The sequence below is a fragment of the Denticeps clupeoides genome, chromosome 4, assembly GCF_900700375.1.
Source record: "Denticeps clupeoides chromosome 4, fDenClu1.1, whole genome shotgun sequence".
Taxonomy (NCBI): domain Eukaryota; kingdom Metazoa; phylum Chordata; class Actinopteri; order Clupeiformes; family Denticipitidae; genus Denticeps; species Denticeps clupeoides.
In genome coordinates, this window is record NC_041710.1 from 31,249,871 (window position 1) to 31,273,880 (window position 24,010).

Consider the following 24,010-nt stretch of genomic DNA (forward strand, 5'->3'; position numbering starts at 1 on the left):
ATCAGAAGGTTGCCAGTTCGAATCCCAAACCGCCAAGGTGTCACTGAGGTTACACTGAGCAAATCACCCCCCCCTCACACACAGAGAAAGTATTTTTGAATATGATGCCAGATGCTTTGGCACGCCTATCCTTGGCCAGTTTCACCCATTCCTCTTTGCAGCACCACTCAAGCTCCATCAGGCTGGATGGGAAGCATTGTTGCACGTCCATTTTATGAAACGTTCAACCAGACTGAAGTTTGGGCTCTGGCTGGGCCACTCAAGGACATTCACAGAGTTGTCCTGAAGCCACTCCTTTGATATCTTGGCTGTGTGTTTAAGGTCGTTGTCCTGCTGAAAGATGAACCGTCGCCCCAGTCTTAGTTCAAGACTGCTCTGGAGCAGGTTTTCATCCAGGATGTCTCTGTACATTGCTGAAGTCATCTTGCCCTCTACCATGACTAGTGTCCCAGTTCCTGCAGCTTATAACCATCCCTACAGCATGATGCTGCCACCACCATGCTTCACTGTAGGGATGGTATTGGTCTGGTGATGAGCAGTGCCTGGTTTCCTCTAAACGTCATGTCTGGCATTCATACCAAGAAGTTCAATATTTGTCTCATCAGGCCAGAAAAGTTTGTTTCTCAAGGTCTGAGAGACCTTCAGCTGCCTTTTGGCAAACTGCAGGCAGGCTGCCATGTGGCTTTTACTTTGGAGTAGCTTTCGTCTGACCACTATACCATACAGGCTTTCGTTCCTTTCACCAAACGTTTCTATTCTGTCCACAGAGGACCTCTGAAGCTCTGACAGAGTGACCATCAGGTTCTTGGTCACCTCCCTGACTGAGGCCATTCTCCCCCAATCACTCAGTTTAGGTGGCCGGCCAGTTCTATTGGGACCTTCAAAGCAGCAGAACTTTTTGTTTGGTTTGTGCTCTGACATGAACTGTCAACTGTGGGACTGTTTTCTCTACAGCTGGACTCCAGTTAAGATGGAGAAACATCAAGGGTGATCAGGGGAAACAGGCAAAGAATACTTTTTTTATTCTTGTATGTATAATTTTCATGTTGTATGTATAATTCTGAGAGGGGAAAAAGCTAACAAAACGTGGAAAAAAAGTGATGCAATTTGAATACTTTCTGGATGCACTGCACATCTCATTGAGCTTGTCAATTGACACCCCCAAAACTCAAGCCCTTTATGAACACCCTGAGGGAGAAAAACCACCCAAAAAAAAAAACGATTTAGTTCATGTACATTTATTGATAAACTAAATCTTCTTAATATAAATATAAAAGAATAGTCTGGGAGGGCAAGGAGTGACTAGCCCAGAGGAAAAGTTTAATAAAACTAATATTAGTAACACAACCCCCCCCCCATTATTTGCTGGAATAAATACGATTATGTAAATACGTAAATACGATTATCTAGCGAAGGTTTTAAGAAGCTCAAAAATCCAGACAACTCAGCTCTTGAAAAAGAAGACATTTTTGTTCACCTCAAAATCTCAGCGCAGCTAAAGAGGTGCACGCCCCAGATACAGCCACTTCTTAAAGTTAACTCAATTCAACAGTGTTGCTTGACAAAATGAATATTTTAATTGCTCTATGTTTGAACAACTTTACTCCCCTCTTGATACTCGGCGTATAATCCGGAGTGTTGTTACAAATGCTTTACGAAATTGGTCCTGCTGCTCACTTTGATAGAGAGAACTGTGAAGCACACATCCTTTGGTTTTCCCCGCTCACCTAATTGATATCTGAAATACTTCCAGTGCTTTTGCTTTTTTACATTTTCTAGCAAGTTTAGTGCTACAGAACTGCTTTTGCTGCTGCCTTGTTTAAAACGTGTCTCTCGCGGAAACTATTTAAAACTGGAATAAGTATTCATACCAGTGCTAATTGGTCATTTTTTTGTATCGATTGGTCTCTGAAAATATATATTTTTTAGAAAATTACTTCATAATGTTATGGCTGATAAGTATATACTGATCTCCTTGGCACAGAAATAAGAAAAAAAATATCTATGTCTCAATTCCAGGGCTACATGCCTCCAGGGTCTCTGGGCCGAGAGAGTGGCGCAACAAGGCCATCCCAATTCACAGGCCTCTTCAAATGTTGCACAGAAATCGCATCTGTTAAGGCTCCGCCCATCCATCACAGGACAATGTAGCCCAAGGTTCAATGGGAACCTGCTACGACGTGTGCTGCAGACAGGACGTCATCCAAAGACTACAGCCTTGGACTGGCTAGGTCTACAAAGGCTTGTTTAAAGGATAAGATCCTGGATGTAACACAGCACTGAAACATGAGACTTACTGTTCTGGTCACTGCTGTAATGCCACATCCGTACACTGCCACTGCCCTGCTGGGGGCAGTATACGATACCAGTGTAAATGCTTATATATAAAAAAAAAAAAGGAATATTGTGAAATGCATGATATAGCGATGTAGTGCATTTACATTTGCAACGATTATTAGGGATTTACCACAAGTCCACCAATAAGACACTGATGTTTGTATATGGTAGTTAAAACAAATTACAGCTGAAGTTGTAATAAATATTGTCATCGTGGAATATCCTGACCCCATTTTCAGGTTTTGCTGCTTATCTCTCTACTATTGATGCGTACGGTGCATATTGATGCAATTAAAAACCGTGCACAAAGAACACAGTCTTCAGTTTAAGGGACAAAAAACCACAAAGAACTCATTTGTTCACAAAACATGTTCATATAGACAACATAGGGTGTGAGGTTTGGGTGATGCAAGCCACACCTGTACACGTACACACACACGCGCATTATCTTGAAAAAGCACGACACCCCGAAAAGCTCTCTGGCATTTGATATGCTAATGGAAAATCATAATTACGTGGTGTGTGTGTTTGATTATGTTTCACACTTCTTGTGATTGTTTATTAATTCAGTCGGTAACAACAGAGCAGGCGCTCATTTGTAACCAGCACGTCTGACACCTGTTAGGCTGAGCAGAGAGCGTGAGCATGTGACCACAACAAGTGTTCTGGTGCACTTATTCATACTTGGGGTTTATCTCTGCATTGTTTTGTTCCAAAAAGAATAATGATTAAAAAGAACAAAGCACAATTTACAATAGGAGGTAGAGACATATTTCATTAATACTCCCTTCAGTCTCTTCACATCACTCCATCTCTCTATTGGACCCTCCCTTAGTTGATCCAGGTAACCCATCCGGCATCAACCCATGAGCATAATAAATGCAAAGGGGGAGAATGTGTGTGTGAGAGGTCGATGTATTTCTGTATTAGTTTTACACTTTTTGCCAACAGGGACCCCAGCGCCTGGCAATGCACCCAGCCAGACAGACAGAGCAACATTAACATTTAATGTAAAAAAAAGTGAGCCCTGCCAGGCTCCCATCATCAGGAGCCAACATGCAATCACATGTAAAAAATGCAAACCGCTCTCAGCTCTCACTGCGCTATTGTCTGGATCGATGGGCAAGCAGGAGAGAAAAAAAATACTACGGTAAGAATCAGAGCAGAAGCGTTTCTGAGACCGTTCCCTCGTCTTCACAGTATATCACTGATACGTCCTGAGAAGAAGAAACATGCTGACAGTGGTAACCAAGGAGACTAACGTCTACCAAGGGTTGCTGCTATTGCTGTATAAATCAAACACACACACCACTGTCCATCGTTATAAGGTTATAAAGGGGAAAACACACAGTATAATGTATGCTGGACTGTGCAACTTTAAGAAATGGTGATAGGTGTAAAGAGTGCTATGGTTATTCTGCTTCAGCGTTCCAAGAATGGCAGCTCAGATGGTTGGATTTGGAATTTGTTCCCTTATGTCATCCTAGTTCTGTCACGTGATACTCTGAATTAATTACATTTGAATGAAAAAAAACCCAACTTCCTGTTTGCGGCAAACATTGTGGTTGGTGAATGGTGTTGATGACGTCCTTTCCTCAACTTCTACAGGCCACTCTCGTCCTGCCCTCATTAGCATTTAAAGCTACAGACACCGAAACGGCGCGTCCTGGGGAATCTCATTGTTGGACTGGATCAAAGTGGCTGAAATTCTGTAATTAGGAGCTCACTAAGACCCATATAAAAACTTTTGCTTTCATAATAAGGGACCTTTATATACGGCCAATCTAGACCGCAGAAATATCAAGTAAAGTGCAGAAAAAAAAAAAAAGCTCAACATGAAAAATAAACACATACGCCACTGGTGTATTTAGAGGTAGAATAATATGAGGTAGACCACAATCTGCGACAGCAGAGCAGCAGGGTGTGTTCAGGCCCGTGGCCTGCATGAGTGTGTAATGGGTTAAGACCGTGGCCCATAAATGGCAAGGATTCTGACATCCTGTGTGAACATTACTTCCTACAGTGGCACAGGCATGTGTCTGTGTGTCAATGTGTGCGCCATGTGGGACGAGAGGACACAGAAGTAGCTCAGTGGCATCCAGGTTTCCTGCGCCTGCAGCGAAAGCACCTCTCCCAGCACTCGTCTGATTGTGTTTCTGCATAAAGTGCCGCACCGCTGACAAAGGCCAATAAATAGTTTATACGGTGCATAATGCACCGCAGCGAACCCGGAGAGGGGAGGTGTCCTCGCGAGGCTGTTTCTGCTCTGAATTTCTAATGATGCTACAGTTAACACTGCAAACATGCACACACGCAACGTGCGTCCGCACACATCGCCGCCAAACAAAGGATGCGCAGGCGGGCGGGCGTGAGGCCGTTCAGGCCATTCACGGGTCTCCTTTCAAACCCCACTTCCTGCTCAGAACCTCATTATCGGGAGTCCCTCCATACCAGAGTGGCACGAGACGCCAAGACGCAGCAGAGGTGAAGAGGAAGATCACAAGGAAGCGCAGCTGCACGTGCCTGCGGTGTGAAATGCGGTCATATGTAACGCAGCCAGCCTGTCTGCAGACTCCAATACGGTCACATGCGGGTTTTAAAAAAAAAAAAAAAAAAAAGAGGCCAAAATCAAATAATTGACTTGGACATGAATAGTGTCAAGCTCTTGGTCATGGGACACGTGGCGGAAATTGACAGCTTTGATTGGCTTGTAAAACACGCTGTAGGCATTTCTGTGCGGTAAACGTTAATAATTTCGAAAACGTGAGAAATGCCAGAAATGTGGCATGTGAACTTTGAAATGCTGAAATGACTTGAGAGCCCTGGTCAATGTAATCGATAACAGGACATTGACATTGAGGACATCGGCCACTGAAAACAGTTCTCCTTTGCTTTGAATTCAAAGTGCGATTGAGCTAAAATAATTTTTTCGAATGAATTAAATCGCAATTAACATGTTAAATTTCCACCCTTGGTTTAAACGCCATGAACCTGTTTGTGTGAAAAAACTGAAATCAAATAAACCTAAATGCTCAAAGTGGTGAGAAAAAAAACCCACCTCATCTCCTAGTTTATGTTTCTCAGGCAGAAAATATATTACAAGTAATTTATTCCCCACTGCATTCGGGTCCTAAATGAAGACAAGAGGGCAGCTTCCACAGATTTACTCTGATTTATGTCAGTATTTCAGTGATGTGCATTGAATATGTAATTATGTGTAACGTCACCCACTGCCTGGGATGCTGTGACAATAAAACTGAATCTGAACTGCAGGATCTATGCTCTTTATGTAAAGGTTAGCAGGTTCAGTGACCTTCGGCCAACCTTTGAAGCTAAAATCTGAAATGATCCATGGGAAAATCCATTAAGCCCCTCCCCATTTATTCAGCCTGCGACCGTCGCAGCTTCATCGCTCAGCCTAGAGAACAGGAAAAGGTACCTAATTCAAAAGGTCACAGGACAAGGGGTTAAACCAGCAGTCTTCAAGGTGGGACAGGAGCGGGGTGTGGCCTCCATGTGTGGTACAGTATGGTCTGTGTGCTCGGTGCAGCAGGCAGGCAGCATTCGGAGTTTTGAAGCGACTGGGAGAGAAACGGAGCTCCTCCTGCTCGGTTCCCCAGGGCAACCGGAGGCCGGGACAGCAGGATGCTGGGCCTGCCATGGAAACCCGATCCTCCGCCGGGCTGGAGCCAGGAGCCGGCCCCAGAGGCCGGCCCCTCCGCTGGAGAGAGCATTCCTGCACCAGCCCAGCCCAGCCCCCCACCCGCCTCCAGGGGAGAATTCCTCCCGCCCGGCCCTGTCTCAGGCACCTTCGGCAGCCCAGCCCGCGCCCCCTGGGGAGGGCGTGGGCGTGGTCGCAGATTTCAATACCCGCGCCCTAGATGGAGATGCCGGGGTCTCTGGGGACAATTCCCTGCAGTCCTCTCCTCTTTTCTTTCGTCTCTCTCTTCTCCCGGTTCTTTCCTGCAGCCAAGCATCAGCTTGATCAATAGCACCAATTGCATCAGGGTCGCGGGCCGATCTATAGCGGCGGCGTCCCCGGCGCAGTGCAGTGGCTGAAGGTGTTAAGAAGGTCCCGCAGGCTGGCCGGGCGATGGCCGTCATTGATTTGAGGAGGCGGGCTGCATCTCTCTATGCCTCCCTCGCTCCTTTTGTTTCTCTCTCTCTGGGGTGTGGTCGTTCTGAATTTGCAGCATCGATCACACCTGGAGTCACCAAGCATGTCAACATGAGTGTTTTTATTTCAAATAAAATGTATAATCTTGAGACTGAATTGATTTAAATAATCCACCTCAAACAGATTAAATCAGCAAAGTCCAATTCTGTACCAAAAAATACAAATTGAATTTTTTAGCACCAAAGCCTAATGGCAATTATATTCATTTTTTTAGCTTCAACAAGGGGGGCGTAGTAAAAAAAATAAAAATACAGCATTGCAAGAGTAATTTGTAGGGCTGATTTGTAGAAGGACACTCTTCAGGCAGGTTTAAAAACCAGGACGTCTGCAGCAGCGCAAAATTAATCATGAAGAAAATTACGGACATGACTCGTCTGAAAGTGTCCCAAAAACTGCAAAGAGCCGAGCGCGCGCACACACACACACACACACACTTACTTTTCAATCGCTATAACATCTCCGCGGTGGTGTAACAAGACCTAAACCTACACCACTCACAACAAATTAAAATGAACCCTTTAACTTCTATTTTTTGGGAAATTTCCCCCTACGTTTTAGAACATTTGTAATACAAAAATATATATATATATATATATATATATATATATATATATATATATATATATATATATATATATATATATATATATATATATTGTTGTAAATACTGAACAAGTAGTTATTTATATTTTTTTAATGTACATTTATATTTTTATAAATGTACATTAAATTGTATCTTAGATTTATTGGGGGTACTTTCAGGACAATTTCTTGCAGTAAGAGGGACTTTTGAGGTGGAGTGGTGGGGAAAATCCAACTGGATTAATTGTGGAAGACAACATTGTGTGTGTGTGTGTGTGTGTGTGTGTTCACCCTTTCAACGTCAGCTTCACACAATCAGCGAATTGAGGAAAGTTTGTTTTTGCAGAAGTGATGAAGAGGACACACAGGCAAACATTGTCAAATGACATCATTAGTTCTAGAGTGTGTGTGTGTGTGTGTGTGTGTCCTGCCTCCCTGCCGTGGTATTTTTAGCTGCCATCATACATCAGGCAGTCAAAGACACGACCTGCCAGGGGCTTCAGACCTACTAACACGCACCAGTCTTCCCGCCTGTCCCTGTACTGGTGTGTGATGTGATGTGTGTGGTCTAATCTAATACAAGGCAAGTTTTTCCACTGCCAAAACACACACGCGCGCACTCACACACACACGCACACAGTCCTCATGAGAGGGAGAGATTACAGATGGAGAAAACACAAGAAACCAGAATAAATGTGCATTAATTCTGTGAAGAAATTAGGTTCTGTTTGGTTTGGACCACAACATATTTTCCCAGTGTGTGTGTGTGTGTGTGTGTATATATGTGTGAGTGTGTGTGTTTGTGTGTAAAAAAAAAAAAAAAAAAACCCAGTAAGTGAGAGAGGAAAAAACCCCTAAACCTAATCAAAAACCTAAAAAGCATGCAACTATGAGAGATAAAGAGCAAGAGTGAAAAGATCAAGGTTTTGTGTGAGTGTGTGTGCCAAGCTGCTCGGTGCGGTGTGTGTGTGTGTGTGTGTGTGTGTGTGCGTGTGTGTTTACCTGTCAGCTGGCAGTGATTAATCTTGTGTTCGGTGAGATCGCTCAGCGACTCAAACACCTGCCGGCAGCTGCGGCAGCTGTGCAGCCCGGACTCTTCCTCCTCCTCGTCCTCCCCGACGGCTGGAGAGCGCTGCCTCTTCCTCAGACCCAGCCCCTCTTCATCCTCAGCCCTCTCTGGCGGGAATCCTGGCTCTGTGGGGTGGCACCAGGACAGGCCGAATCAGGGGCGAGGGGTCATTTTCTCGCATCTCATCTCTAGATTTTCTGCAGCATTTCACCGCGCCGACTGGTGTGTGTTACGGCCTCGATGTGACACACTTCTCTGAATAATTTAGCCATGTTCACAGGCGCCCGAGAGCTGCACACATCAATATCTGCAAGCAATTCCACACACACACACACACACACACACACACACACACACACACACACACACACAAACACACACACAGTAGGGGACTATGCTGCCTGCCACACATATTTGAGCCTGTAGGCCCACCCAGTAGGTGAGTCTGAAACCCACTCCAGCCTCACACTGGACTAAATAATGCACATGATAATCATCATCATCATCATCATCATCATCGTCTCCGTCTCAATTCTGCCCCCATTTAGAAACTGGGTTCCACATCTAGATCTGAGCACAAAGCGCCAGAAACCAGGACGGAGGGCAGTTCGGGGGTCTCAGCACTCACACGGTGAGGTCACCTGACTCAACGGAATGTCACTCACAATGCACCCAATGCTGACTGTCTCTCCTACTGACAGACACTTCTAGAATTCTAGACGAGACAAAAAGCCCACCAACCGGAGAAAACCGCCCCTCCCCGGCCCCATGGACCCATGGGAACATTGCAAACTCATAGAGATTCTGCGCTTCCTGCCAGACAGGTTAAAGGGGGTCGCAGTGATCCGGCGGATTAGAGTTCAATGTCAGAACTGTTGTCCGGAGCATCTGGCTTTGGAGTCATTAATCCATCGGATGTGGACGTTCTCCTACCCGAGTCCCGTCTGGAGGAGATGGGGATCAATGGCGCTGTAATACGACAGACTGCCAATCAGACGGTGAGCCCTGAAACGCTGGTGCTGACATACCGACTTGAAAATCCCTCAATCAAACAGAACGCACTCTTGCTGCCTATAATAATTCCTCTGATAACCATGTTTGTTAAACCTTCCTTAACCTCTTTGTCAATGACTAGTAATGGTGGGCATCATGAGCATGAAGCCCCTCCATCTCCACACTGGCAATGGCACTGGATAAGCTTAACACACAGTGCCAGTCACCATTTTATAAATGGCAGTTTATTAAGATTTCAGTGACTGATTTAAAAAAAAAAAAAAAAAGTTTCACTTTAATTGACGAAAAAAAATAAAAATAAAAAAATTTTAACCAAATATTTCATTTATAAATATAATTTGTGCCCAATCATTGTGTTTCTACTACAAAATTTATTTTTTATTTTTTATTTATTTATTTATTGGGGGGGGGTGTCCTCTTCAAATGTATCAATACAACATGCTTGGACTTGAATTTAATGTAAAAGGAAAATTTTGGATTTTTAGTTTCACATGGTATTTTACTTTTTTCTTCAGTTTTTCCCCTCAATTTTATCTTTGGGTCCAATTTCATTTTAAGAAATGCTAATTATGATCAGAGCCCATAATATCTTGCTGCAGTAATGTGATCCTCAGGTGTGAGCCGAGAGGGATGTTTTTATTCCCGGATTTTTGGTGGACATTGATTGATGGCATCAGAAATAACCTGCACAACATCCTACTCGTTGCCGCGGCAACTGTCATCGCTCAGCCCTCCCAGCCGTCGAGGCCTGGTGACATTTATCATTTCTCACCTTTCCCACGACGGACCGGGGCCGCTCGCCCCCACCTTAACGTTATTGAGCACGGCTGCCCTTAAATATTTATCGAGCTTTAATTGATGCTCTCTCCACCGCCTTGCCACCCCGCCAACCTGCTGGGTAAACACTCGCAGTCCCCCAAGAGGGAACCAGGGCGCCCCCCAACACCAACATAGGTCACGTCGTGGCAGAAAAGACAAGTTCTGGCGCAGCCGAAGGAAAAACCCGCTCACTCGCTCCAGCCCCGGAAAAGCGACGGGAAAATCAGGGCTAATGCATGGCAGCGGCGGCGCGTCTCTGATCAGGCATTTTGTTCTCGGGAGCCGGGCCAGAACGGGGCTCGCGCAGCTCGAAAGCGGGAGGAGATGAGGTCAGTGGGCGGGGCTTGGCCAGAACGCGGGGAGTTTCGACGCCGAGTCCAACAGACATGGACTCGGTTCAAACCCGCAGAGAGCGGGGGATTCGATGGAAGACCTCCCAGCTCGGAGGAGACCAGAGGACTCATCCTTCACTCCCGTCTGTAATCTTCATCTTCCTCCTTCCCCCAACCCCCAAGGCCAAATTAAGATTTTATTCTAAAACAGGCAGCTTCTGCATGTCGGCGGGCTGATCAAAGGTGCCAGATCCACTTCAGAGGCAACTGGAGGACATTAAGATTGAAAAACCTTTTCCTCATGGATGGAGGAGTCTCATTACAGGCAAAAAGACAGTAGGGTGAAAAAAGGAAACGTCTGAACTTCGGCGGCGCTCCAGTCTGCAGCTCTTTCCTGTCACTTTCGGCGTCCTCAGATCAGTAAATGGGCTCTGCCCCGTCTCGGGCCACGCCGGGGCGCAGATTCCGCCAGACAGCCGCGCATCTCAATAAGGAGATCTGCATTCTGAACGTCAGAGGGACATGCAGCAAGCCACCAAGGAGGGGCAGAGCGACGTGGAGAACTGGGGCGTCTGGGTGGCCTGTGACATCGCCACACTGCCAGCATACGGCGCAGGGTCCGAGTGGTCAGACTTGGACACGGAGAACGAGCCCCCCCGTTCTCGCGCTATCTGCCCTCCCTGCACGTGAGGGGTTGCGGTATCGAGCACGCCGTCTTGTCGCCATTAGTGCAGTTGTACAACAAAGGAAATGAATAATAGAGGCTGCTGTAGCAGAAGACTCTCCTTCCTCCCCTCTCTCTCTCTCTCTCTCTCTCTCTCGCTCGCTCCGCCCTGCGGTGCGGTTCCTGCGGCGCATTGATCTCTGCTGCACCTCTCTAAGATCAGTCCGGCTCAGTCCGCTCCACTTCAACAGCCCCGGCGCCCTCTCGGAACGGCGGGAAAAAAAAAAAAAAAAAGGAGAGACCAGGAGAGGAGAGCGAGGGAGGAAGGCCGATCACGAGGAGCATGTGCTTATAATTACAGGCAGCCACCCAACGCCGTGTTTAACCCCCTCGCCACCTGCTCGCAAAAGACTAAACTCTTCCTCGAAAACGAAAGATCGGTCGCCGTGGATCAATATCGTGCATTTTAAATGGATGAAAACGTCTTGGAACAATCTGCAAACTTCGAATGCCACTCATGGCAAAATGTTTTGCTACTAAAAGAAAGATTCCACCCATGTAAAAATTTCAAGAAACGGCATTAAGCCTGTTATACACGTCCAAGTCGCTATATTCGCCACTATTTTCCACGCAGTAGAAAAGCGTGCATGAAAACGGACAATCTCCTTCAGACCAAATCTCATGTCATGAAGCCAATAATCAACAATAAACATACTTTCATACTTATTTTTACTTTTTCTATTTATTCCATTGGGATTGTCATGTCAAGTCACTTGCTCAGTTCGTACCACCACATGCTGATCCGCCATCTTTCACCGTTGACCACAGTAATATATGACGTGCACCTAGAACATCTCCACCAGCTCTACGTTGGAGACCATCACTAGCACAACAGGTCCAGTTTGCGCAGAACCCGTGGAGCATCCCAGATGCTGCATCTCTGTGACTTGAAAGAACAGTGGCTGAATATCAGCACACAGCAAACACAAAGATGCCATCGAGACAACAAACGCTCTCGTTACCTTCATGTTACATCATTTTGATACGCCGATGCTGCGTTCTGGGTTCTGAGTTTCCTCATCCTCCATCAGGCCAAGTCGCAACGCTCCACGTGCACAAGCTCAAATACAGCAGAGATGTTTAACGAGAGTTTTTCTGAACGTTACATTACTGTGCATCACTTCATCCCTTACGCATGCTCACCGAAGAGATCCACTCAACACTGTGGGTTTGACATACTATTCATACTCCTCTACTGTGGTGGTTCCCAACCTGTGGTTCATGACCCCCTTGGGGGGGGCGCTAGAGATTGCAGAGGGTCAAGCACAATTTCAACTGAAGTTGCCAAAATTACATTTGTTAACATCCATATAAAATCCTAATCCCACACCCTATAGGATAATCAAAACTATATAATCCTGTATGCTATATAGACTCTATATTGCCTACAGTAAAAAAACAAGGAGAATAAGTGAAGTGAAAGTGAAGTGATTGTCATTGTGAAACCCTGCAGCACAGCACATGGTGACACAACAAAATGTGTCCTCTGCTTTTAACCATCACCCTTGGTGAGCAGTGGGCAGCCAAGACAGGCGCACAGGGAGCAGTGGGGTAAAATGGTGTGGTACCACTGCATTACTGAAACAGTACTTTCCTTATCAATAATGGCTTCATGCTTTTTTTTATTATTATTATTGCTAATGGATAATATGTGCATTTCAATTGGTCCACTATAAAAACAACATCAAGAGGTGTGGATCTTCACTTGTTTTATGATCTGAACTGATTTTGATTAAGGATACAGGCCCCATATTTGAACAAAGAAAAAAAAAAAGGTTTTTTTTTTGCTGGATTGATTCAAAATCATCTGCTTTTGAATTGCAAAGCATCTTATTTCCCGCAGCTTTTTTACATGTTATTAATAATAAAGGCCTTTTGATATATGTTAATATACAGAGAGGTCGAACCTTCCGACCATGAGGTGTGTGCATGCAGCTCTCCTCCAGTTCTAGGTGGAGGGGCTCAGAAGTGTGTTAGGGATGGCCATGCGTCGCGGCGCGTGTTTGTTCGGTGCGCTGGGTGTCTCCCCGGCCGCTGGGCAGAGTCATCCATATCAGGTTTAAAATAACCACACAGGAGACCTGACCTTTATCAGAGACAAATGAAATAAGAGCTGCAGTCCGGAGCCTCGCTCAGACTGCTGCTGCTCAAGCCTGGCCTGGATTAGCGCGCCGAGCCTGCAGGCCAGAGGAGACGCCGGCGAGGTGACAGCGAGCATTCATCTGGCCTCGGTCGCTCATACACACACACACACACACACACACACACACACACACACACACACACACAGCACAAAACAGTTTGACAACGTTGTGAGTGTTACCGTTTGCAATGGCACTCTGCCCCGGAGCAAGGTGGTCTTCAGTCACATGATCTTCTACTGCCAGGAGCAAGCGGGGAGGGAGGGAGAGAGAGAGATAGAAAAAGATAGTTAGAAAGGAGGGTCTGCTTCAGCACCTCCAGACATTCTTTTCAGGTTACAGAGTCCATTGTCATATTCTAAATACGAATCATCGATCGACCTCTGCAGCCCCAGCTTCCGGTTCAGCACACCTCCACGTTATAGAAGGGCCAGACAGACACTGCTCCAACCAATCAGCTCTGGGCCACCGAGACATTGCACCTGCTGCGAGTTGTGCGGCGGGACCCCGGTCGGACAGTCATTTTTCGTGCCGTCAGGTATATAGCCTCCCTTTTCACCTCAAGGAGCCTGGGCGGCCCATGACCCTGACACCAGTCCGTTGGCAGTCTAGTTACTGAGCAGCGCTCACCAGGAATATCCCACACACAGTGGTCAGTGGTCCCACAATCAGTGGCTGATCGGTACATGTTCATGCCGTTTATTTCTGTTCGGCATGGCGGGTATTGCATATCATTTCTAAAAGGTCTGCAAATGTAAGAAATTCCTATACGTATGTCTGATAATGTTAGTCTAATAATGGACTGGTGCGAATTAGAGGTGCACAATTTGTGATTGTAATCAATGCAATTTGCAAATTGTGAGTGTGCTTTTTACTACATTATTTAAGACAGTATATGCAGAAAGGCGTCACTGTAAAATGTAGATACTGCTACATATTCAGATCCTTACTTATTGAAAGTCCTTTAGTTCTATTATTTAACATTGTGGCAATAATTTTATGTTTATTTCCCCTATTCTCTCTATATAATTCATATATACACTGCTCAAAAAATAAAAAGAACACTTAAACAACACAATGTAACTCCAAGTCAGTCACACTTCTGTGAAATCAAACTGTCCACTTAGGAAGCAACACTAATTGACAATCAATTTTACATGCTGTTGTGCAAATGGAATAGACAACAGGTGGAAATTACAGGCAATTAGCAAGACGTCCCCAATAAAGGCGCGGTCCTGCAGGTGGTGACCACAGACCACTTCGCAGTTCCTCTGCTTTCTGGCTGATGTTTTTGTCACTTTTGATTGCTGGCGGTAATTTCACTCGTGGTAGTATGAGACGGAGTCTACAACCCACACGAGTGGCTCAGGTACTGCAGCTCATCCAGGGTGGCACATCAATGCGAGCTGTGGCAAGAAGGTCTGCTGTGTCCACTGGCGCCCTGTGTTCTTCACAGATGAAAGCAGGTTCACGCTGAGCACATGTGACAGTCTGGAGACGCCGTAGAGAACGTTCCGTTGTCTGCAACATCCTCCAGCAGGACCAGTTTGCAGTGGGTCAGTAATGGTGTGGGCCGGCATTTCTTTGGGGGGGCCGCACAGCCACAGAGGTAGTCTGTCTGCCATTAGGTACCAGGATGAGATCCTCAGACCTCTTGTGAGACCATATGCCGGTGCAGTTGGGCCTGGGTTCCTCCTAATGCAAGACGATGCTAGACCTCATGGGGCTGGAGTGTCAGCAGTTCCTGCAGACAAAGGCATTGATGCTATGGACTGGCCCGCCTGTTCCCCCGACCTAAATTCAATTGAGCACATCTGGGACATCATGTCTCGCTTCGTCCACCAACGCCACATTGCACCACAGGCTGTTCAGGAGTTGGCGGATGCTTTAGTCCAGGTCTGGGAGGAGATCCCTCAGGAGACCATCCGCCACCTCATCAGGAGCATGTCCAGGAGTTGTAGAGAGATCATACAGGCACATGGAGGCCACACACACTACTGAGCTTCGTTTAAAGGACATTACATCAAAGTTGGATCATCCTGTAGTGTGTTTCTCTAATTTAATTTTGAGTGCGACTCCAAATCCAGACCTTCATGGGTTGGTAAATTTGATTTCTATAGCTAATTTTTGTGTGGTTTTGTTGTCAGCACATTCAACTATGTAAAGAACAAACTATTTAATAAGAATATTTCATTCATTCAGATTTAGGATGTATTGTTTTTGTGTTCCCTTTATTTTTTGGAGCAGTGTATATAAAGCCCTAATGCCTATGTGCTGCATGTGTGTGTCGGCATCAAGGACTTGCCAGCAGACAAGTGAGTTTGAGTTTGTGGATTAATTCATACAGTAATTTGACATTCTAAGTGCCCGTAATGCTTTTCCAGCCAGAGGCGGACATGATAAAGAAACGTCACCTGCTTTGGTTAGCCTGGACGTGTCCACGCATCCTAACAAAGCTGGCAGCCTTTCTGAACGCTCCTCAAACGAATCTATCTTAAGTGTTTAGGCCAATTCATTACATGGCAATGGAGCCCTTTGTCCTTGACAATCGGAGAGGGTGTTATATACATGCAGCCATTTCATTAGAGACTTTTCCCCCTTCTCTCAGACTGGAAAAGTTCCTCTCCGAGTGTCAGGTGTTGAGAACTAAATGGATTTTAGCAGCAGGTAGAGAACAAAAACCTCCCACCTGCTCCGTGGAAAATGAGGGTCTCACCAAGGAGAGTCCGCACCTCGGCGCCGGAACCCCGCCATTGCGAGCGCAGCCGCCAGCGCGCCTCCTCAATCTACGCTTTCATTGTCTGAGCCCAGAGAAAGCCCCCCCACACACACGCAAGAGCCGCTAGCCCGTGGTCTTCATTAAAAAAGCAGGGGGGAAATTACGGCTGGATAAGCGTGGTGGTTGGTGTTGGGGACCCGTTTGGACTAGATGGCAGGAAAGTAGCCCCCACAGCCCCAAATCCACCATACTTTAGATCAGGGGGGATCAATTTCAGATGGAGCAACCATGCTGACTTAACATGCATTAGTAATGAAAAAGGTGTCAATTATTTAATTTTCATCCATCTCAGACACATTCTCCTAGAAAAACGCAACTGAACCTCGGGGCCCTCAAAAGAGCTTCAACCAAAGCCACAAGAACCGTCCGATTCAGGAGGGAGAAACGACAGGCTTCCTTCCAAACGGGAAAGTTTTTTGCAGTTTTCCCAATGCTCGTCTTGGCTGGACGTTAACAGAGTACAGGAGGGCTGAAAATACATCCCACTGGAAAGACTTGGCAAAAACCTAGAGAATCTGAGGCTCCGTCCACACCACAACGCTTTTCTCTAAAATGGGGATTTGGCTCCTGCGTTCACACAGGAGCGTTGGCTGCAATGGTGTCGTCCGGTGAACAGTTTTAACACCCCTCCACACCTGTGAGTGGCGCTGTAACTCCCCACTCTCGGCCAAAGTCAAGGCTCTAGAGTGTGGCCAATGTGGTTGCACATTGTGCAATGCGAAATTCTGTGTGAACTATCCTCCGTGGTGAGTTAAACACCTCTTTTCGTTAGAAATGTGCACCGTAGAGAGAATTTCTTGTAGATTTACGAGTTTCTGCAGCTGCAGCATAGCCACGAACGCGTTATCCGGCATTGTTGTATGTATGATGCGTTAGGGGTTATAGGTCAGGTTGGAGGTTGGGTTAATAAATCACACGTGGAAAATTCACTATGGAACCTATTTTTGAAAATAACGGTTCTGGGTCTCCAGAAGCGGCAATTCCGTTTGGACGCTAGAGGTGTGAATTCACCTATTTCGCGATTCGATTTGATTGTGATTATCAATGCCTCGATATGAATGAACCATGATACATCCCATAAATATTCTACATGGTCACATTATGTTTTCAAATTCTTGTGTGGATACTTTGATTTGCTAAAATGAGCAGAAAAACTCTGTTTAGTCCTCGCTCACCTAGTATCAGTCGTATATACTGGTAGTTTCTCTGCATGCTTCACAAGATATTCCTCCACCACACCAACCTGTAGCCACAAACGGCAGAAAAACGACCTGGTTCAGACGTCCGTGGCATCAGGGGAGCGTGGACTGAACGCACCATTTTTAATTTTTTTTGCTCACATCAGCTTTTCCTCATTTTCCCGCTTCGTGTGTGTGTTTCAAAATGGTTGAAAGAACATTTGCCCACTTGGATTCTATTAGTAATGAAACGAAATGACGTCACAGCGTGCAGCAGTCAAAATTGACCACAGTGCCAGAACAAGGCCGCCAAGTGGCGTGGCGCGCAGCGTGAAACTTTTACCTGGACCGCGACGGTACTCAAATCAGGCAGCCAGTCACTGCCGGCACTACTTTTTTTTTTATTACATTGTGCCACCGCCAGAAACTCACCAAGCAACGTCATTATGATGTAATCGATTATGTTGTACATGGCATTGACGTAGAATCGTCCGCATCGTGACGCATCGATTCATTTCAACACCCCTAGTGGACGCAGGGCCAGGTCGCATAGAAACGTTCCCGTTTTAGAGAAAAACGGTCTAGTGTGGATGGGGCCTGAAGTGGGGGGGGCCTTGGCCGGTGTGTTTGGAGGGTGTCCCAGGGAGAAGGTCCTGGAAGTGGGACACCGGCATGGGGACACCACGTGAACCTAATGAGTTTGTCCCTCGCGGCGAAGACCAAGACGCAGCGGATCATTTAAATCAGAGCGGGGGACCTTAATAAACTGGCAGGTTTTACACGTCGAGTGAGGAGGAGGAGGAGGAGGCTGAAGCCTTTACTTTGATTACCATCCCTGTTGGTGAGATAAGAGGAGCTCAGGCAGAAAATCTCTTCTAAAAACAAAAAGAATGCAGAACTTTTGCATTACCGCAGCAGTGAGCCACGCTTTTCTGCATTTTCTTGGCCCTCCCATCCGACCATTCTACAAAATTAAAATCCTTCTCAGCTTCCACAACATAGCACAACCTCTACACAACCCAGAAATGTACCAACGGAAGCACACACACACACACACACACACCAACAGCACCACATCTATACAGTACAAATGACGCACAACCAGATCAGCCATTTCGCGTTTTGTGCACGGATGAAGTGCGTATGATGCGACTCGGAAGAAGGAGATAGAGCTCCCGCGTGAAAGCTCGAGTGCACAGGAGGACGACGGCGATGGTGATCAATGACTTGTGAGTGTGTGACAAAGTAATGTCAGCTGAAGAAGACAACTGTTAAAAGTACGGTTGTAAAAAAGTATTTGAGGTATATGTGTAGTTGAGGATTAAAGTAAAAAAATCTCTCATGTTTCAACGCAGACACCTGCCGATTATTTATGTGCAATTTCCTTTTTCTTTTAAAAGTCAGTAGGTGCTACATATACAGGTGTATAAAGGAGGGCTCTATGGTACATGGTACAAAATAAAACGACAAACTGTGTTTTTTCTGCGTGCTTCTTTGATTAACAGAATATTCCTTTTTTGGGTCATTTAAAAAGTAAATGCTGTAAATCCCACTCCCAACTCAACACAAAAAGGTAAAATTACAGTTTCGTTCCTCTACTGAAATACTACTGCCCATCGAGGAACTTATTCTGTGACGGAAAAAGCCGCACTCGGCATCAACAACGTGACGTGGTGGAATGACAACTGGAGACATGGAGATGGAGGCGACTGTCTGTTCAGGTCCAGGTCACCCCACAAATGCTCCTCAGACCTTAAATCACCGTGACTTATCACCAACATACAGAGAAATTGACGGCCTTCTATGCCACTCTGAACTGTTTTCTCAGACAGAAGTGGTGGGGCCTGCAGCCACCGGTAAGCAATCCGGATCCCAATCCCAATCCGGACGGTTAGGGAGGAAGAAAAGACGGTGGTGGTACCTGGTGGAAGTGCGGCTTGACTGTAATGTATGTATTCTGCACATTTATTACACTGCTGATAAGAGAATAAAAAAATCTGACACACGATAGCCATGTGCATAAATGAGGGTGAAAATAATATTTTAAGGAAAAAAGCTTTTTTTTTTTTTATTATTGTAAAATACATTCTAGTTGGCAATTCAGCCAAATTCTGGAATGCACACGTTTATATGAAGAATGAAGATCAGGAACACAGTGTAACTTGCTTAATCCGCAGTAAAAACATGGGCTTTAAGATGTAAGGCAACATTAAGTGAACTGTCAGAGGCAGAAAGCCGCCCCGGCATATTTAATTGCTAAAATGGCTCTCTTATTTATTTATACTTTTAATTTCTTTTCTGAACGTTCCCAGACTGGTTGAACGAACCACCAGCCACCGGTGAAAAGGATACTAATTTACTGCATTATTTACCGCTCGGGCTTTAGCGCTGGACACACGCGATTCTGTCTGCAGGCAGCAACTTATTCAGCATTAAAGTGATTAAACCACCAACGCCAGCGTGCCACCACGTCCACCGTAAGTCGTACTAGAGCTGCACATTATTCACCCGCGCAGACGTGTCTGAGGAGTAAACCACGCTGCGCTTTATTTATGATACGTGCCATCGGGTTATTATTATTAAATTAGATCCTCGACAATGAGAGGTTTGTCGAAATGGCACAGATATCAACTGATAGCCGTACTCCAACAAGAGCCTCATCCTTTAGTTTTAATACAAAAATGAGGGGTTTATCAATAATAAAATGGTTAATAAAGATAGAGGAAGTGTCCGTGCTGCACTGTTATTTCCTGGCAGCCACTTCCTACATTCAATATGTCATCAGCCAGCCAGCCAGCCAGCCAGCCAGCGGCGTGTGGGGCTTTACAAACCATTTCCACCGCGAACAAACACCCCAGTCTTCCAGCTCGGCTCGGCTCGGCTCGGGCGGGGGCAGACGGGGCCACGCCGTCATTTTCCACACCTTCCTCAAACAGAAGACACTTCCATCCGAGTCCGGTTAACTATTCCTGCCCCTGCAAAAGCTTGCACTTCCCAATTTAACGGAACCCTCTCTTCCGTCGGCAGATCCGGCCGCCACGCCTCGACACCGGTCCAGCCGCTCAGCCCGACCTCCATGTCCAGGGACAATTTGTTCTTTAGGGACGTTTAGTTCTGTTTCCAGGCTCTGTCCAGGGAATCGAGCGTGCACGAGCGAGGCGTTCCCGGCTCGAATAAATCCGGACACCGGCAGCGCCGGACGGAAGGACAATGGGCCTGACAAAGACGCCGCCGCCGCTGGGACCGCCGCTCAATTTAGAGCAGGTCGCAGTGGTCAAGCCCCGTCAATTAACGGGCCTTTCGGAATCGGCCCGCCGTTTAGCGTCGGGGAAAATGTACCGACCACTAGCGTGATGGAACCCGGCCGCAGGTACCCGTCACCGTCACTGCGGGTCACCAATCCTCTCCACGGCCGCGGCATCATCTTATTCTTTCTTTTAGTGGTCGTAACGACTGTGATTGAAACAAACTAAGAAAAATGCTAAATAAATAAATGAATTGTGAAGGAGGGAGCCACAGACGCCGAAATATCGGCCAGGTCCCGTGGCACCGCGTGCAACTTATAGCGCGAGTGTCAGGAACAGTGACAGGCCTGCTAATGGGATTTTTTTTTTTTTTTTTTTTTTTTAAATGCTTCCATGACAATTTCCTTAATGATAATGATAGCATATTTTTGTGTCACATTACTAAGTGTTAATGAGCGTTCCGGCATGGACCATTAGTTTAGGGCGATACTGGAGTCACATTTTACAAACGATCATTTCATTATTTACACACCTCACCTTTTTTTTTTTTTTTTTGCAATCGTGAGAAAATATGTAGGACCCGCTGGAAAATCCATCTTTTGCATGAAGGCCCTCTGTGCTGTAAAATTAATCAAAATGATGATATTATTTAACCCGACTTTAACAGCACATTTCCTCATAAATTGCTCCTTCCTGATGAAACTCTCCAGGGAGTTTCGGTACAATAGCATCATTTATAGCGCTCAGGCAGCGCAAAGCGGTGAGCAGCACTTTCAAAGAAACTCCTGTTAACACGAGTCCGCCTCAAACACACACACACACACACACACACACACACACACAGATGACTGTACTTCAACACGCTTTTTTTCCCCCAAAATTTACTCTGGCCGAGGAAGTTCTGTAGAAAAAAAAAAAAAAAAAAAAAAAAAAAGTTATGTAGGGTTGCATTTTACTGATCTGAAAGAGCATTACAAAAGGACATTTGCAATTTTACAAAATCCACAAAAATAAATTGGCTGATTAGAATTAAAAAAAAAAGAAAATTCCAATTGGTGCATGAAGGAAACAGAAGAGAGAGAGGGAGGTTGAGGTGGGTCGTCTGTATTTACTGCAGCCATTAGAGCCCCTCCCGCGTTTCCCGGGGGGGAGGGGACAGAGGGGACGGTGGGGACGGTGGCGTTACTATGGGCAGGACTGTGTAAATGTCAGCGGCCGGCCAGCGTGTTTGCATATAAGCGGATGATGTATGGCGCCGTGCGGTGGCATTTATTCCCTGAAGCAATAACGCGGCCGCGCTCTGCTCACACACTTAATTGAGACGGGACCGGTGACACCGCGCCTTCGTCCCAGGGAGCGCGCCGCAGCCTCGGCCTCAGTCGCATCTGTCAGCGCGCCGAGGACATCATCCCGCCAAAAAAAAAAAAAAAAAAAAAAGGCCCCTTCAACAGGAGGGTGCCAGCCCCGGCCGGGGCCAGCGTCTCAACCACGGCTCCTTTATTAGGGCTGACGTCAACGCGGTGACACGGTGACAACGCAGCCACGGTGTCACCATCCGCAAAAAATGACTCTCACAGTGAAAGGTCAGAAACAGCGTTGAGTTTCCGACCCTCCAAAAAACCCGGCACCATAAGTTACCGGCGACCTCCCTTTACACCGAAAACACACACGCTCGGCAGCAGAAGGCCGCTTCGTCACCGTTTGGTCCTTATTGACTCCTGTCCTCTGGCCCCAGACGTCTTATTTGCCGAGTGTCCTTGATGAAGTGGGGCCGGTGCCACCCTCCCTCCCCGTGTAATGGTCCCCCTCACCGGGCGGCTTCCGAGGAGCAACTCGGACCTCAAGCTGAGGACGTGAAATTGGGGACAATTCATTTGCTGGGAAGAAAAAATAAAAAACACGAGGCTCTCCAAAAAGGAGCGGAAGTGCACACTTCGGCAGGACGGGACACTTGTCACCCGGGGTCAAAGGGCAGCGGGCTTGTTTGTCTTTTTTTTTGTTGTTATTTACTCTCCGGAACGCGGTCACGTGACGCGACGCGCCGCCACAAACCCGCCACATTCCGCCAGACCGCCAATAAACTCCCGAAAGTGTCTCTCCGTTCTGACATTGATCGACAATTAATGCATACATACATTTACAAAAATGTAAAAAGACATTTTGAGAAATTACCGCGCGTGGTTTCAACCGCAGCTCCGATTTGGCGAGTCCGACGCGTCTTTGCGCAACGACCGAAAGCCACAGTTGCGAATAAAATGAAAAGCGAGGAAGGAAGGAGGGAAGGAAGGAGGGAAGGACGGAGGGAAGGACGGAGGGAGGGGGCGGCAGAGGGAGCGAGGGAGAGAAAGCGCCGGTTCGCGGGGGTCTCGGACCCGGTAGCATGCCGTAGGATGCGCGCCGGAGCCCACTTACCTCTCAGGGATCTTGGCTTCGCCTGCTTGCGGCGCGACATCCTACAGAACCGCGCTGAACTTGGCCGGACAGACCGCGCCGATACCGGCTGATACCTGCTCTCCGCCGGGCTCTCAAGCTAAACCATCACCGGGCTGCTCGGTGCCTGGCTGGCTGGCTGCTGGCTGCTGGCTGGCTGCTGGCGGCTTTTTCTCTTTTTTTTTTAGTGTAACTGCGGCACCGGGCAAAGTGTCAAAATCTCAATCCCGTCCTGCGGATCCATCTCCGAGCGATAAACGATAATAATGGTAATTTCGACTTTTTTTTTTTAAACAATCGCAATCGCGCCAGCAAACGCCTGCCGAGAAAAGCAAAAAAAAAAATCGCCGCAAAATAAAATAAAAGGCAAAAAAAAAAAAAAAAAGCGCGACTTTTCCCCCTCACGTAGCCAACTGTCAGGCGGTAAAAGTCATTTTTCGCGTCTCTCTCCCCGCGCCCGGCAGCTAATCGCGGGTTCGGCTCCGAATCTGGACTAAAACTCCGCGGCTAAATGGCTTTAAAAAAAAAAAAAAAAAAAAAAAAAAAGAGGGTGAAGTAGCGGAGAGAAGACGTGAGCTCCCTCCTCATCACAAACCTGCAAGGTCTTGGACTGCGCTGTCGCTCCGGTAGTCCACATAATAATGGAAAATGGAAGCAAGGCCCCCAAAGCCATCAGGATGGCTCCAGAGGGGGCCTCTACCCCGCAGGGACCCGCTCTGTACGTAATCACTGAGGAAATCATTGTCAGCCTGCCTGCACTCACACACAGACAGAGAGGCATGATTAAAATCCGCGGGGCCGCCGCAAGATGCGGATGCCTGGATCCGCGGCGCGGCCGGATCGGGAGTCGCCAGTCGGCTCTCCGGCAGACGGATTGGTCCCCCTTCTGGCAGAAAGGGCTTTTTTCTCTCTTTTTTTTTTATTTCTCTCTCTCTCTCTCTCCCTGCCATGTTCCACGCACCGAGGTTCTAATGTTCTGGTTGCTCTTGATTGCGAAAAATATTAACTTAATATAGCCCTGCGCCTGCCTGGGCTGGACGTTCCGTTCATTAAAGTCAGGGCCTGTGTGTTTGAACGTGAGGTCGCCGGAATGTTCCGGAGCATTCCCACCTCTCTCTCCTGCCTCGTTATGCCGGAGCTTGTGCCATTAGACCCTCGGAATGTCCCCCGCTGTGGGCGCCTT

At 46.8% G+C, this 24,010-nt stretch overlaps 1 protein-coding gene across 9 annotated transcripts in view; it reads right to left on the reverse strand.

The window, feature by feature from the left end:
• LOC114788215 (zinc finger protein 521-like) overlaps nucleotides 1-23,657 on the reverse strand; it is an 83,344-nt gene extending 59,687 nt beyond the window's left edge. For 3 of the 9 annotated variants that reach the window (XM_028976543.1, XM_028976542.1, XM_028976540.1), the window contains exons 1-3: nucleotides 22,810-23,067; nucleotides 13,378-13,434; nucleotides 8,099-8,290 (exon numbers count right to left, since the gene is read on the reverse strand). In XM_028976543.1, coding sequence (XP_028832376.1) covers nucleotides 8,099-8,290; nucleotides 13,378-13,434; nucleotides 22,810-22,849 — 289 coding nt within the window. In that variant the 5' untranslated portion in view covers nucleotides 22,850-23,067. Of the gene's footprint in view, nucleotides 1-8,098; nucleotides 8,291-13,377; nucleotides 13,435-22,569; nucleotides 22,615-22,809; nucleotides 23,072-23,422 lie in introns of those variants that run through there. The other 6 variants (XM_028976539.1, XM_028976538.1, XM_028976545.1 and 3 more) reach the window with 5 other exon arrangements.
• Between the last annotated feature and the right edge of the window lie 353 nt (nucleotides 23,658-24,010).